At 60.7% G+C, this 15,352-nt stretch overlaps 2 protein-coding genes across 4 annotated transcripts in view; one reads left to right on the top strand and one right to left on the bottom strand.

Annotated features, from left to right (window-relative positions):
- The window catches only part of PPIP5K1 (diphosphoinositol pentakisphosphate kinase 1), a 44,389-nt gene extending 41,014 nt beyond the window's left edge, over window positions 1–3,375 (bottom strand). Inside the window, exon 1 of one of the 3 annotated variants that reach the window (XM_066195966.1) lies at window positions 3,351–3,375. The gene's annotated coding sequence lies outside the window, so the exon portion shown is untranslated. Of the gene's footprint in view, window positions 1–231; window positions 360–2,523; window positions 2,585–3,350 lie in introns of those variants that run through there. The other 2 variants (XM_066195967.1, XM_066195969.1) reach the window with 2 other exon arrangements.
- Window positions 3,376–4,100: 725 nt separating this feature from the next.
- On the top strand, window positions 4,101–13,222 carry CKMT1A (creatine kinase, mitochondrial 1A). Its single transcript, XM_066196499.1, has 9 exons — window positions 4,101–4,341; window positions 9,444–9,642; window positions 9,977–10,072; window positions 10,188–10,409; window positions 10,918–11,003; window positions 11,915–12,038; window positions 12,173–12,307; window positions 12,640–12,765; window positions 12,972–13,222. Exons 1-9 carry the CDS (start codon window positions 4,193–4,195, stop codon window positions 13,086–13,088), a joined length of 1,254 nt encoding a protein of 417 aa, XP_066052596.1. The 5' UTR covers window positions 4,101–4,192; the 3' UTR covers window positions 13,089–13,222.
- Window positions 13,223–15,352: the final 2,130 nt, after the last annotated feature.

Below are 15,352 nucleotides of genomic sequence, written 5' to 3'. Positions count from 1 at the left end.
GGCCTCCAGGCAGAAAGACAGCGTGGTGCCAGAAGGAGCAGGAAATGTAACAGTTAAGTGTTCAGAGAAAGCACTGGAGCAGAAGTACATCAGACAAGGACCTGCAGCCACACTGCCAGGCACTGGTTGCTCACAAGCCCGTTAGCCATCATGCTGGATCCACCGGGGGAGTGGACATCGACCCAACAGAAACCACACAGGGCATACAGCAGGCCTGGACTTTGTACATACCACACCAAGGATAATCTCTTCCATCTTAGTCCCATGCACCGAGCCCAGTGCTGCTGCTCCCACAAAATCCTCAAAGCACAGCACACATCTGGCATTGAAATGTCTCAATCAGCAAAAGTCAGAGCTGATACTCACCATCAGTGCTTGCTGCTAGAGGGAGGAACAGTACTGGCAGACCAGGCTACAGAGGTATTTACTGTGAACTCCACATAGCCCTGCTATCTCCAGAGGAGGAGAAGAGTAGGATTCCTAACATACACAGGAACCATTTTTATGCCTGTGTCCTGCTGCCTCAGCACATCAGTGCAGAATGACCCTTCAGCAGGTACCCTATCAGCTTGATAGCTGATGATTTAATGAAGTGAAGAAACACCATGAAAAAGGAGGAGGAGGGTTATTTTCTCCAATCCCCTACTCTCCCCTCCCTCCTGGAAAAAAAACAGATCAAGTAGCAGGAAAACCTTTGCCCTAAGAATTCAGAAAGCAACAACTTCTCTATATTCCTCCTCCTATTCCAGAGAAAAAGCCTCTTCCTTGCTCTATAGCTCTGTTTCAAGGCCATGACACACCACACTCACATCAGGTAAAAACTCAGAGCCTCACTGAAGCTGACAGCCACTGATAGTACAGGCATGCCCATGATTGTTAATAAGGAAAGCCTCATGATTTCAGACGTGGGGAGAGGGTTAACCGGAACCTTTCCCTAGATTTTCTTAAAAGCAGATCCCTTATCATAGACTTATACTAAGCAACTACAGAATCTTGATGAAACTGAACCTTTAGCTACAGGCATAACTAAGGCACCAAAAACTCAGACATTTGCTCTTAAATGGACACAGGCAAGTGGAGTTCTATCCTGGTATCTAAGGACAGTGACAGGAAGTTTGCCCACCACACCTGAGCCAGTTCTAGTGTTGAACTGGCATAGGGCTCATATGCCAGGAGGGTGGCAATTGCCACTATGGAACAGGTTCCTGCACAGCACACAGCTGACACTTTTCACACCAACCACAGCATGCTGATGGTTCTGTCCCCGCTGACTGCTGAGCTAACTGCTCAATGGAAGCCATATATTTTGCCCAGTTCCCAGCTGCTGGGAGTGCTACAGGCCTCACGTTTCACTTTCTCACAGCAAGAAAATTCAGCGTTGAGTTAATGCTGCTGTGTCGTCCAAGGGAGACAAGGGCATTAATGCGGCTCTGGCACACAAAAGGCAAGCCTGATTCTGGCTTTGAGTCAGAATATTCGGGCTTGGTAGTTCTGTCACAGACACAGGAGGAAGTACATGCCAGCCACTGCAGCTAAAGACTTTCCTGCTGCACTTCCAAGAAGGGCAGCTGTGATCTGCTACAGTCACACCAAAGGTTACTGTAATTACCCAATCAGAAATCCGAATCTGCTGACACACAACCCTAAATGGAGCCACAGACCTTGCCTCTGATGGCCTGGGACTGATTCAGCTCACTAGACTGCCCTTTATTAGTGATAAGAAACAAGATAGCAAATTGTTTTCCGGTTTCCCAACAGATCATTCCGGTGCTGTTCAGATAAGAGTGCTCACAAAGTAAAGAGATTCTTTCTGTCCTGTTTTTGAGGTACCAGACATTTAAGAGGGAAGGTGTGATTAGGTCTTGTATTAAGTTTGTACTCAGCGTGGCATTAACCAACCAAGAGTGGGTTTGCCTGTCGGGGTTTTGTTTCATTTTGGTTTTTAAACAAAAGGTGCAGATGCAGGTGCAGCCTCTGTAGTTGCGGGCTGATGGACAGGAACATGCCTCAGCATATTGCCGGTGGCAGGAATTCGGGTTACCCTGGCATGCAGAAAGCCTGCAAGCATGATCCAACTTAAGAGAGCCACAGCCTTGCCAAGCCAGGTCAAGTAAGTGCAGGATCATGACTTCTAAGAATACACACAGCTGGCATTTTAAAACACTAATGCTGGCAATGTCTTGTAGAACTACCTGAAACTACTGATGGCCCTACCAACAATCCAAAAAACCCAACCCTGAAAGCTTAGACCCTGAGCAGTGAAGTACCTTTGCATGCATGACCAGTAACACACCTTTGCATGACCAGTGACACATAGAGAGCTACTTCCACTGTTACAAGGGCTGTTTGCACTGAGGTTAATTCCATACTTCAAACTGGTGAAAGCTGTGCTCTTATCATGACCATTTACTTGCTTCAGAACAGAAACACCACCTACTCTAGGGTTAATGATTAAAACTATTTGGATATGGTGTATCAGAGAGACCCCTCTGTTCTGGTAACACGGGCATTCAAGGTGCTCACAGCCAGGAAGCTGAAGTCAAGTTCAGTCTATTCGAGCAGAGCTTTCAGTGAGGCCGAACACACCAACAGCTGCAAACCCGGAGCAGAGGGAGCAGCGAGAGCCTCTCGGTTTACCCCGCACACCGAGCAGTGCTGTGCCGCGCACAGCGGCGACACCCGTCCGTGTCTTACACTGTTGATAACGAAATATTTGATCAGACTCGTGCGACCTGTAAAGCGTGAAACTCCCCCGACACGGCCGCTGTTACTGAGGGTTTATTGCAGGGCGGCCGCTGCCGCTCTACCCCGCGCACACCGTGGCGGCTTCACAAACGCCGGTCCGCCAGGCGCGGGAGAGACCGCGGCCCCGGAGAGCGGGGCGGAGGCACGGGCAGGGGCCCGGAGCGGCGCGGGAGAGCGGCGCGACCGCAAGCAGCCGCGCAAAGGGAGAGCGGGCAGGCACCGGCACCGCGACGACACGTACAGGCCGAGCGCGGCGGCCCCGAGCGGCCTGGACGAGCCTCGCCCGCCGCTGCGCCGTGGGGGACGGGACCCCGGGCCCGGCAGGCGCGGGCGAGTGGCGGCGGCGAGCCGCGGGGGCGGCACAGGACCGGGCCGCGCCTCGCCGTGGCGCCGCCGCTGCCGCCCACCCGGCGCTCCCCGACAGCCGCCGACAAACAGGGCCCAGCGGCGGCGCGACCGGCCGCCCTACCCCTCCCCGCCTTGGCGTCACTTCGCTCGGCTCCCCGACCCGGCCCCGGCCCTGTCCCCGGCCCCTCGGCCGCCCCTGGCCCCGCCGCCGGCAGCAGGGGGCGCCACGCCAGCCGCCGCCATTTCGCTCCGCTCACCTGCGGCCTCCGAGCGCACCCCGCTCTGCACGCGCTGCCGCCGGCCAATCACCGCCTGCTGACGGCCGCCGGCAGCCAATCGGCGCGGAGGAGGCGGGCCGGTCGGGACGCTAGCGGGCGCGGCGTGGCGGCCCCTGGCGGCGGCGGCGGGAGCTGCTGCGCGGCCAGGAGCGCCGCGCGCACGTGGGCGCGGGCCCCGCGCCGGCTCCGCGCTGTAACGGCAAGCGCGCGGCTGCACCGGGCGGGACTCGCGGCCGTAGCGGTTGGGCACGCGGTTCTACCGTGCGGGCGTTTCCCATGTGCCACAGCAGCCCGGCGGTGCGCCAGCAGCTCCCGTCCCTCGGAGGTCTGCGGTGGCGAACGCAGCGCGCTCCCTGGCCCACCAGTGCGGCCCCGCCGGTGTGGCGGGCACGGAGCACTGCGGGAGGGTTGGTGACCGCCGAGAACAGGGCCCCGACCCCGCGCCCCATCGCGGGCCGCATCCCGTCGAGGAGCCGCGGTCGCCGCTCCCGGCTTCAGGTGGACGAACTTTGACCCGGCCGCGCCCGCCCGCCCCAGGGCGCGGCGAGGGGCTCCGAGGTGCGGGTCCCGGTGCGGGGCTGGGCCGTCTCGGCGCAGCCGCCCCTCCGGCGCTGTCCGGCGAGCGGTGCTGAAAGCGGCGGCGGCCTCGGTGGGGCGGGGCGGGGCGGGGCAGTCAAGCAGGTGGCGGTGCCGCCAGGCCCCCCCGTGCCCCGCCGGCTCCCCGCCCCCCGCGCGCCCCGCCGCCGTTCCCGTTCCCATTCCCGTTCCCATTCCCCTCACGTCCGCTGCCCGCCCCGGCGCGCTTGCTCTGCCGCTCCGCTATGGCCAGCACCTTCGCCCGCGCTCTCTCGGCTCGCCGCTCCGCCGGCCTCCTGGCCATGGTGGGCGCCGGCTCTCTCGCCGCCGGCTTCCTACTCGCCCGGGACTCGGTCAGCGCGGGCGACCGTCAGCGTCGGCGATACCCGCCCAGGTAACGTGCGCGGGCGGCGGGGGCGCACGGGCGGGGGGCGGGGGGCGGCGGGCGGGGGACGATCCCTGCGGCACCGGCACCGGGGGAGGGCGCGGCGGCCGCCCCCCGGCTCTAGCCCGGGCGGCGGGTCCCGGAGCAGCTCACGGGGGCGGCGCGATGGACGCCGCTCGTCCATGGCGGGAAGGACCGGGAGGGCCTGAACCGAGCCCGCGCCGGCACCAGGGCCCCGGGCCTCGAGGGGGACGGAGCGGCCGCAGGGGCTCGGCCGTGTTGGACGGATCCGCCCCGCCTCGGGCTGCCGGTCACCGGCTCCGCGGGCCCCGCCGTCCCCGTGCACAAGGACACGGGCGCATCCGCGTCCCGGTGAGGTCCCGCGGGGACCAGAGAGCGCGGGTCCCGGCTCTGCGGGGTTCGTCAGGGTTGCCGCGGGCCCTTTCACGGGACCCGCGCTGGCAGAGGCTGTGAGCCTGCGGGGGCCGCCCCGGGCACATTCCCGTGTCCGGGGGTTGGCTCTGGGCGCTGCGGTCCGGGCAGGGAGCCCCGGAGCTGCCGGCTGCCCTGGGTCCCAGAGTGCCAGGACAAGCCGCTGCAGCCGGGGACGTGCGAGAGCGGGAGGGGACAAATGCTTGACAGTAGGACTGTGGTCCCGGGGGGCTTCCCGGGATGACCCGGAGTGCAGAGATGGGTCTTGTTTGGGAGGCAGCAGTGCTGGGATCGCCAGTGCCGTTGGGGACATACCCCATGCTCGGCACAACAGAAGCCAGGGAGAATTTGCCAACCAACGTCCTGGTAGGAACAGCATGGAGCAAAGGGTCCATTTTGTCCTGCTGGCAGAGCACCCAGGATCTCTGACTGTGGGAGCTGGTGTCCGAGCAGCCCTGGCCCAGCCTCATCTGGCTGTACCAGCCTTCCCACGCGCCTGCCTTTGGGACAGGGACTCCTCTATTGAAAAGAAAAGCTTTGCTGGCAGGTCCTGGCTCTTCCCTCTCTGGGCCAGTTTTTAAAGGGACAACTGGAGGGACCTGTGGGTGCTGAGCAAGCAGCCCCATGGGTAGATTTTGGATGATAATGAGATGTGCAATTAGGACTTCTGGGAGGTGGGCACAGAGTTGAGCTGGGCCAAGTGGGTGCATACATGGCCACAGGCTGGCTTAGGGGTGCTTTTGAGGTAATGCTGGCTCTGCAAGAGCCCTGGCCCTACTTACACACCCGGTGCCTGATCCCTTAAGCCAGATAAGTGTCACAGCTCCAGCACAATGCTAAGGTTCAAGCTCTAAACCAGAAGCTCTCATGCCACTCCCCTCCAAACGGCTCTTTGCTGCCCCAGGGAGCCCAGCCAGGCCAGGAGGGCCAAGTGCCTCACATTCCCATGGTTCCACTCACCATCGCTTGCCATGGCAAGTGGGGTGGACGAGACAGGGGCTGGTGGTGCCCAGCTCTGAGGAGCATAGAGGGGCACAGCGCCAGACAGGACTGGATGCAAGAGCTACCTGTGTCTCACGAGAGCTAGGCAGAGTAGGAATGGGGCCAGGGCCAGAAGGGGAGAGGGACACGGTGGCCACCAGCCAGTCCTTATGCTGGCAACAACTGCTTGGCCTGGCACATCCTAGAGGTGGGCCAGGAAAACGAAGACTGAGTTTTCCTGCCCACCCCAATGCCAGCAGAGACTGTGCACAGGGAAGGAGCACGATGGGAAGAAGGCAGCACGTTGCTGCTCTGAACACAGGCAGCTGCTGCCATCCCTGCACCAAATGCCGACAGTCAGAGCAGTGTGTTGCAGTGCTGCATTGCAGGCTGGGAACCCTGGGCATGTAGAGGGCTCACAGGGAGCTGGCACTGGGGCTCTGACAAGCTGCGTTGGGCTAAAGAAAGTTAGGGACAGAAATGGAGTGAATTCACAGAATTACAAAGGCCAGATGTTATTGATTATTTACCTCCCAAGAGGGGCGTGTTTTCCAGCTTTCTGAACAACTGCAGAGACACAGACATCAGGTCAGGAGGGGATAAAGTCAAGGTGGAGCTGTGGCTGAAAGCTCAAAAATGAGCCTCGTGGGGGGTTCTGTTCAGTTGGGAATGGTTTTGTGACAGTGCTGACACTTGAGAAGAACCTGGACAGAGCCCTAGAGGTGAGCTGCAATCTCTCACTCTGTAGCCGACTCACCCAAGGATTTTGCCCCTCTAGACTTTAAGTTAAAAAATGAGAGACATTGGCAGCAGCCCTGAGGGGTCTGAGCGACACTCCACAGCCTCCTGTCGGAGGCACTTGTAGTATGAATTGCCGTGCTGGGAGGGCACAGGCACTCCCACCTCAAGGAGACATGGGCACCCTGTGGCTTCTGCCAGGTGGATCCTATGACAGGCATGGCACCACGTTTGGGCCACCACGCTGGGGGTCCCTGCCAAAACGTCTCCAGACAAAGCCTAAGCCCCCTCCTCCCTGGGTAAGCAAGCTTCATGCTTGGCTGCCTGCCAGCTCCCAGATCCAGGCCACCATACAGGGTCTGCTGCTCACCCCACACACCCCCATGCCTCTCCAGAGGCCATGTGCGGCCTGGGCACCTCAAGCCAGTGATGCCAGGAAAGGGTCTGGGGGCTGCCACATTAGAGGTGAAGAGCTGTGGGGAGGTGCAGGTGACTGTCACTTCTGGAGAAGCTGCCCAGTCAGTAGACCACGGGGTAATAATCCCTGCTGGCTGCTGAGCAGGTCTGCTCTGGGGTCAGGCACCTGCTTGCCCAAGGGCAGAGAGGGCAGCTGCTGCAGGCAGCTGCACCCCGAGGTCAGGGGCAGGACAGCAGGCTGAGGTGAGCATAGGACAGCGTGGGCGGCAGTGCTGAGTTGCACTCCTGGCAGACATCCACACTTCCAGCCTCTGCAGCCGGGCAGGAGCCCACAATGCCACAGAACCATGGAATCATTGAGGTTGGAAAAGACTTTTAAGGTATCACTGTGGCACAAAACAAAAATTTTGTTTGTGGGAACAAAATAGATGGTGCTGAAATGGCCATAGTTTTCAAACCAGCCTTGGCGACCAAAACAAGGGGTTAAAGCAGACCAGGTGCAGCATCATTTTGACACTATGACAGAGGACTTCTGGACATCCTGAGCACATGATGGGAGTGTGGTGCCACTGCCAGAGCCCTCCAGTGCCAGCCTGGACACAGCTTCCCCCACCAGCTCTGCGGCACCACGGTGAGCACAGCGCCAGGTGCTCAGGACCTTCACCCCAGCACTACCCAGCTGGTCCTGGCAACATCCATCTGAGTTCAGGTGCCCTAGAAAGGCAGAAGAGAGGTTGCCCCGATTTGCTGGCTGTGGTCTGGGGCTGTTCAGGGGAGGGTGCACTCCAACCAGGTGCTCAGTCAGCACTGCAGTAGGCACAGCACCTGCAGGCAGAGCCTGGAGTCTCAGGGTTTGGATGCTGAACACCTCAGGGAAGGTGTAGACAGCTGTGGCAGACAGCATGTTTCAACCCATAGCAGTCTCCTGCCTGCTGGGAGTAAGCTGGCTTTCCTTAGGAACCTCGATGGCTCCTGGGCATCCTCTGTCACACAGAAAGCACAGCAAGTGGTCCTGGCATGCCCAGCAGCATGACCATGCTTGTGGAGGAACCTGTCCAAGTGTCCCATTCTGATCAGCAAGTGCTTTTTACAAGTGTCTCCCTGGGGAGACAGTGGCCAGCCGATGACGGGGCAGAAGCAGGGAGGGAGGCCAGGGCAGGCTGCGTCCATGCATGCCACGTCAGCCTCAGAGCTGGATTATCTCATCAGGGCACAGGTCTGTGTGTGGGTTGGGAGCAACCCTCAGCCTTGGGATGAGTTCTTGTCTGGACCAAATGCCTCCTTCTGCTGGTCCAGACAGGAGCTGCTAGTGCTTCCCCACACAATTCAATGGGAGCCCTAACTCCCTTTGTTTCTGCACAGCACAGGAAGCCATGAGCAGTAGCCAAGCTGTGGGCAAAAGGCCGCATTCCTTGGCCTGCAGACACAGGGGAGGAGGCAGTAGCAGCCACAGGGCTCTGCATTGCAGCACAGGATTGGTGCTGGCAGCCAAAACCAATGCCCAGCGTGAGCATTCAGCCCAAGAGCGGGAGCTGAGCACAGGGGATGCCAGGACTTGCTGCTAGTGCTGATGTCTGACTGTTGCTCCCAACAACAACCAGACCTGCGCTAGCCCAGGTACCTTTTCTCCCACATGGATCCCCCCAAGCTATGTCACCCCTCAAAGCAGGCCTCTCTCAGAAGGGTGTCCTCAGGGATGCAGGACCCCCTTCAGCCACCACCATAGTCTCCTTGGCTGACAAAGGCCAGTTCTGTCCCACTAAGGTGAGTGGAGACACCCTCAAGAAAGATTTGGCCAAGGCAAGTGCTGGCAGGGTCCTGCCCTGCCAATTTCCCTGTGAGCACAGAACAAGTACAAGGCTTGTCTAAAGTGGGAATGAGGTCAAGAGACAGCCTCCCACTAAGCTGATTAGAGGAAAGCATCCCCCTAATACAATAAACTGCACTGGGACTGTGCTGTTCCCACTGGCTGCAGATCAGGGTCAGCCAATCTCCTGCCCCCCAGCATCGAGGGGGCAGAGGTGCGGGGGCCCGGGGTCAACCAACCCAGGACCCTGCAGACTGCATGTCCTGCCTCCCCTACCCATGGCATCAGCAGACAGGGAGCAGCCCCCTTCGATTTGAGCTGGCATCAGGACAGCCTGAGGGAGGACGAGGGGAGTGAGACCCCCACTCTGCAGCCCAGCTGCCCTGGCAGCTCGGTGTGGGGATGGGCTCACGTGGCCCCACTGCTCACCTGGCAGGTTCTCCCACTCTGGGGCCCTGTTGTGTGTTTGATAAGGAGCCTCTCCCTAAGGACTGGCCCGGATCTGCCTGTGGACTCTTGGCTTGGTTCAGTGCCAGCCCTGGGCTTGGGCTCTCCCTGCCCTTGCCCTGCAAGGCCTGTAACTGCCTCCCTGCTCCCAGCTGCTGTGGATAAGCAGAGTATTTGACCCCACCCTGAACTCCCTAGCCCATACCTGCACCAAGAGTCTCTGTGGAGCACAGGCACAAGTGCTGGGGTCCCCTGGCCCCAAAGAATTTACTGGTGTCTCCTCCCACAGTGCTGAGTACCCCGACCTGCGGAAGCATAACAACTGCATGGCCAGCAACCTGACACCAGCCATCTACGCCAGGCTTTGTGACAAGGCAACCCCAAATGGCTGGACCTTGGACCAGTGCATTCAGACTGGTGTCGACAACCCTGGCCACCCCTTCATCAAGACTGTGGGTATCGTAGCTGGTGATGAAGAAACCTATGAGGTGAGTGGTAGCCAGAGCCTTGCCTGCAGCAGCCAAAGGAGTCCCAGTACCAATGGTACAATCAGCAGCCTGGGGCATTACTGCCCACCTCCTCTTGCCCAGCCTGAGCAGCTGGAGAGGCCCCTGGAAAGTCTCCACGTCTCCTGTAGGACACAGGGCTCCTTTGGAGCAGCTATTCCTGGAGCCCTGCAGCCTCCTGCTCCATTTGCCCTGTGGATTGCTGTTGCACAGCAGGACACACTGTCCCCCACACTGGCAGTGCGGCCCTGCCAGGCTTGTAGCAGAGGCTTCATGAAGCCCTGGGTCTGCCATACATTGTCCCACTTGCTTCCAGGTGTTTGCTGACCTGTTTGACCCCGTGATTCAGGAGCGGCACAATGGATACAACCCCCGCACCATGAAGCACATCACAGACCTGGACGCCACAAAGGTGCAGAAGCTGGACAGTGATGCTGCACGCGGGTGTCCTTCCTTGGGCCTTGGGGTTAGGGCCCTGCCAGCACCAGGCAACCCCATGAACACCCTGTGGCTCCTGTCTATTCCAGATAAAGTTTGGCCAGTTTGATGAGCGTTATGTCCTCTCCTCCCGGGTCCGGACTGGGCGCAGCATCCGTGGCCTGAGCCTGCCGCCAGCCTGCACCCGTGCCGAGAGACGAGAGGTGGAGAAGGTGACTGTGGATGCACTGAATGGCCTCACCGGGGACCTGGCGGGCCGGTACTACCGCCTCAGCGAGATGACCGAGAAGGAGCAACAGCAGCTCATTGATGTGAGTCAGTGCAGCTCCCGACCAGCCTCCCCCGGGTGCATGCAGAGCAAGGCCCCCTCCTGGCACTGCCTCTCTGGGAGGTTGCATCCTCCTTTTGCAGCTCTGCTGTGTTCTTCAACCAGGACCCCTGCCCTAATGAGGCAGCCCAACAGCACAGTGCTGCTCAGCCCTCATGAGCCGGGAGCTCTCTGAACTCAGCCCCAGCAGGTCATGGCCACCTGATTCTTACCCCCATTTCCCTGCCCATGCCCAGAGGAAGGTGGGCTTGTGACACTCAGCTGGTGCCCCACCAGCCCCTGGCACTGGGTGGGCTGTGCACCAGCACCCTTCTGCCTCCTGAGCCACGAAGGCAAGGGGTCCTGCCCATGGGTGTCCTGACTGGGAGAGCCGTGGTGAATCTCCTGCATGGCAGGTGGGACCAGTGAGACGTGGAGTACTGGAACCAGTGAGGGTGCCCTGGCTCCAGCCATGCAGCCTGGGTGAGCCCGTGAATTCTACCTCCCTCCAGGACCACTTCCTCTTTGACAAGCCGGTGTCCCCGCTCCTGACAGCAGCAGGAATGGCTCGGGACTGGCCTGACGCCCGAGGGATCTGGTGAGGTTCTGTCCTGGCACTGGGTGGCAGGGCAGAGATGGGGGGGATGGTACTGCTCCATCTGTCTCAGCCCTGCCACCCACATTTCCCATGTTTGCCACGCCACAGAACCTAGCACATGGCACCAGTGCCCCTGGGCTGTGCTCACTATGGGTTCTGTGGCCTCACCTGGGAGCTCCTTGTGCACCACTGTCAGCTGTCACTGCTGCCTACACAAACCACACACAGTATTGTGGAGCCAGTACCAGCTGTCAATCCTGCCTGCTCTAACCATCCTGAAGCACCTTGCACTCAAAGGCTGCCAAAAACCTGTAATTTCCTTCTGCTCCCTGGGCAATCCCCTGCACTCCTCCTGGCTTCTGCACACTCTATGTGACACCAAACCTACCCTGCCACAGTTGCATCTTACTGCTCCCTCCCAGCATCTTCGCACAGCCGTGCAACATCTCACACTCCTGCAGAGCAACAGCCAGCACGTGTGTCTGCCCATGCCACCCTTGCTGATGCTGTGCCTTTATATGGAAAACATCTCCAGAGCACACACGATCCCCAGCTCCAGCTGCACCTAACCCAGCCCTCCAGTGCACACTCCATGCCTCACAAGCCCCCTCCCACTGCCTACATGGTGCAGGAGCCATGGTCCTGTCCCCAGTCCAAGCTGGGTCACCACCATGCTGGTACCTGCCTGTGCCCAAGGCACTGGAGACAGCTCCCATCACAGGCAGTGATACATGTGGATGGGCACGGGCACATCTCCAGGAGCATCTCCTGGCTGCCCACCCTGGTGCAGTCAGCACACCTGAACCAAGGGCAGCACTGGCACCACAGTGGCAGGGGCAGAAGGGGCACAGGTGAGTGGGCACAGGGTCTCTGCAAGCTGCCAGCACAGCCAAACACTGTCCTGTCCCTAGGCACAACCACCAGAAGACTTTTTTGATCTGGATCAATGAGGAGGACCACACACGTGTCATCTCCATGGAGAAGGGGGGAAACATGAAGCGCGTTTTTGAGCGGTTCTGCCGGGGCCTAAAGGAGGTGAGTGTCCAACAGCTTCTGCTGTGCCAGCCCCGTAAACAGGCAAAGAGGGGCATGCAGGGCTCCTGTGGCACTAGCCCTCTGCTGAGTGCTCCTTGGCCAGGGCTGAATGACTGCTTGTGCCTCTAACTCAGGTGGAGCGGCTAATCCAGGAGCGAGGCTGGGAGTTCATGTGGAATGAGCGGCTGGGTTACATCCTGACCTGCCCCTCTAACCTGGGCACGGGGCTGCGAGCAGGTGTCCACATCAAGCTGCCACTGCTCAGCAAGGTATCACCATGGCCAGTTTTGTGGTGAGTCAGGCTAGGACTGTGGGGAGCTTAGCCACAAAGGTGCAGGACAACATGGGATCCAACCCTGGACCACATTTATGTTCCCCTAGGAGGCATAGGGTCCAGCCCCTGCCTGCATTCCTGGCCAGAGAGGCCTGGGTCCCAGGTGTCAGCTTGGGGCTGCTCAGGATAAGACTCTGGCTGGGGCTGGTGACCCACTGACAAGATCCTGTGAGAAACAGGGGGCTACCTCAGGGAGCATTCAGCTACAGAGACCTGACTCCCTTGTTGTTGGTCCTGCTGAGCACTGACACTTTCCCTGGGCACCAGGACAGCCGCTTCCCTAAGATCCTAGAGAACCTCCGGCTACAGAAGCGTGGGACAGGTGGCGTGGACACTGCGGCCGTAGGCGGCGTCTTTGACATCTCCAACCTGGACCGTCTGGGGAAGTCAGAGGTGGGTGCCAGACAGAGCTGGGGAGGAAGGTTCTGGAACATGTCTGCATGATCGGCCCACAGCATCCATGCAGCCCCAGGGCCGTGTGCTGGGGCCAGCATATGGGTGCTGGGAGTGGCAGTGCCTACCCTGCGTGCAGCAGGACTGGCCAAGCGGTGTGGCTCCAGGACAGTCCCTCAATCACCACATCTGTGCTTCTGGTGCAGGTGGAACTGGTGCAGCTGGTGATAGATGGTGTGAACTACCTGATCGACTGTGAGCGGCGGCTGGAGAAGGGGCAGGACATCCGCATCCCCTCGCCGCTACAGCAGTTCCGGCACTGAGTGGGACCGTGGCAGCGCCAGCGCTGTGGGACCCAGGTCCCCCTGTAGCTTGTGCGATCTCTGTGCCCAGCATGTCGCTGCATCCTGTAACCCACAATGCGTCAGGTCAGACCCCATAAACATGCGCTGCTGTAGCCATGGCTCAGGCTTCTTCTTACCCAGTACTCACCACCCTGCTGACCTCCCAGCACCTTGTCCTCCTGCAGAGGCACCACTCAGATTTCCCCCATATCACAAGGTTTCACAATCACCACACACGGGCTCTGCACCCTCTGCTCCACCCCATCCACCCTGGCCACCTCCCAGCTGGTACCAGGAGCAGTGCAGCAGAGCCAGGAAGCGCTGCATGGCTCAGGTCCCACACTGCGCAGCATACTCTGGAAGATCTCCTCTGGGAAATGAAGGTACTCCTGTGGGAAATGTGTCTCAAGCACCCAGGCAGTGGGAGAGCAGGAGCCAATGAGCCCCATGCCCCCCAGGACCTTGGATGGGCTGCAGCCAGACTGTCCAGGATGGGCAGTGCCTGCACCAGAATCTCGAAGGCAGGAGAACCCTCACTGACCTGGACCAGGTCCTGGAGCACAGGCTGCAGTAAAGAGCAACATTGCATTGCCTGTGCAATACACACCTTCCCTCAGCACTCCTTGCTCAGTGTCCCACAGTGGGTCTGTGGCAGGCTTGCTACAAGGATAAGGACGCAGGGACAAAGGGGAGCCTTCATCCTGAGCCATAGCTCTGACCCCCAGCCTGGGGCTGGCCGCTCCCAACCACTGCTGGCCGGGCAGGGCACACGCAGCAGTCAGTGCCGGGAGCGGTGTCAGTCCTTGGAGTCGTTCCCTGTGCCCGCGCAGTAGAGGGGAACGGCTCTAGAGCAGGCAAGGGATGAGGGAGCAGAACCGGCCCTCGAGCACGCATCTATGCGCGGTGACTGCGCTCCCGGTCCCGTTCTCTCTCGCCGGGGTTGAGGTCCTGCAGCACCACCAGACGCAGCATCCCCGGACCGGACAGGTGGGCAGCGCCCCCTGCCGGCCCCGGGGCGCGCAGCACCGGGACGAGCGGCGAGAGGGCCCCGGGCTGGCGGGGCCGGTTCGACGGGAGTCGAGGATAGCGGGCGGGCGGTAGCACAGCGCTTCCCGGGAGGCCGTCCCGGTCCAGGGCTCTTTGTCGCATTGGCGACGATGAAGTCAGACGTCACACATGTTCTCCCTGCAGCCCTGGGGCCGACTGGCTGATGCACCTCAATGTTGGTGACAAAAATGCCAGAAACAGCCCAGGCGGCTGCCCCTGGTGAGGGCTGGCCCCAGTCATCAGCTGTGCGGACACTGGAAACAGTTGCTAAAACTCAGCGGTCAGCGGGAGGGACCGGATGACAAGGCGAGGGCAGGAGCACGTGGGCTCTAAGGAGAAAGGGATGGTGAGGCGGAAACGGGGGAGCGAGAACGTTTCCCCAACTGATGCGTTGTCCCCCACGGCCCACCTGAGCTGCCCGGCGCGCTGCGAAAGGAGGTGGCGCTGGAAGGGTGTGAATCGGGGTTTCGTGCGGGGACAGCCCCAGGCCCTGGCGGTACCGGGGCACGGTGGCGCGAGGTGGGAGCAGGCTGTGCCTGGTCAAAGCTGGGGGCGAGCCGAGCGCCCCGGCACGGGTGGTACACTCGAGTCCTTCCGACCGCAGACCTCAGCAGAAGGTGCAAATGCCGACGGGTGGGATTACGGGGCAAAGACCCACTCCCGGGTTTGGCCGGGGCCAGGGGAACGCCGGACTGTGCCAGGGCCGGAGCGTGAGGGGTGGTGGGCGAAAATGCGGGGCTGCGCTGAGTCCAGCAAGCCAGACTGCAGCGAGCCGAGCGCTGTCGTGCGGCGTGTGCTGGGCACGTGTCACCGCCGGGCCGGCACTGCGCGATACGGACACGGCGGCCACGGCGGAGTTAATGCACATCCATCAGGGCAGCAAAGCGCCCTGAAACCGACAGCGGACTCGGCAGCGCGGGGCCTCCACGGCCCCGGGTCCCGGCTGCGGCTAGAGCAGGCGCTGCGGTCGGCGCGACACAGCTCGGTAGGAGGAGAACGCACCGTGGATCGGGAACGGGACCCAGCCCAAAGCTCCGACCGCCCCGGCGCGGCCCGGGCAGCGCCGAGAACCGGCGGCCATGATGAGGGGGCGGGGTCTCCGCGCCGGTCCCGCCCCCTCCGGCTGCGCCCTGCGACGTTCGGCCCAATCGGGAGCTGCCACACGGCAGATCCGGATGCGGGGGTGGGACTTCCGG

This window comes from Chamaea fasciata, unplaced genomic scaffold (assembly GCF_029207755.1).
Source record: "Chamaea fasciata isolate MVZ Bird 193981 ecotype frontalis unplaced genomic scaffold, bChaFas1.0.hap1 SCAF_14, whole genome shotgun sequence".
Classification (NCBI taxonomy): domain Eukaryota; kingdom Metazoa; phylum Chordata; class Aves; order Passeriformes; family Sylviidae; genus Chamaea; species Chamaea fasciata.
This window is presented reverse-complemented; position numbering and strand designations above follow the sequence as displayed.

Excerpts from the sequence above, each read along its gene's own strand:
- CKMT1A (XM_066196499.1), top strand. The coding sequence starts at position 4,193 with ATGGCCAGCACCTTCGCCCGCGCTCTCTCGGCTCGCCGCTCCGCCGGC. Across the intron at positions 10,073-10,187 it reads CAGACCTGGACGCCACAAAG|ATAAAGTTTGGCCAGTTTGA; the intron begins GTGCAGAAGCTG and ends TGTCTATTCCAG. Across the intron at positions 10,410-10,917 it reads AGCAACAGCAGCTCATTGAT|GACCACTTCCTCTTTGACAA; the intron begins GTGAGTCAGTGC and ends ACCTCCCTCCAG.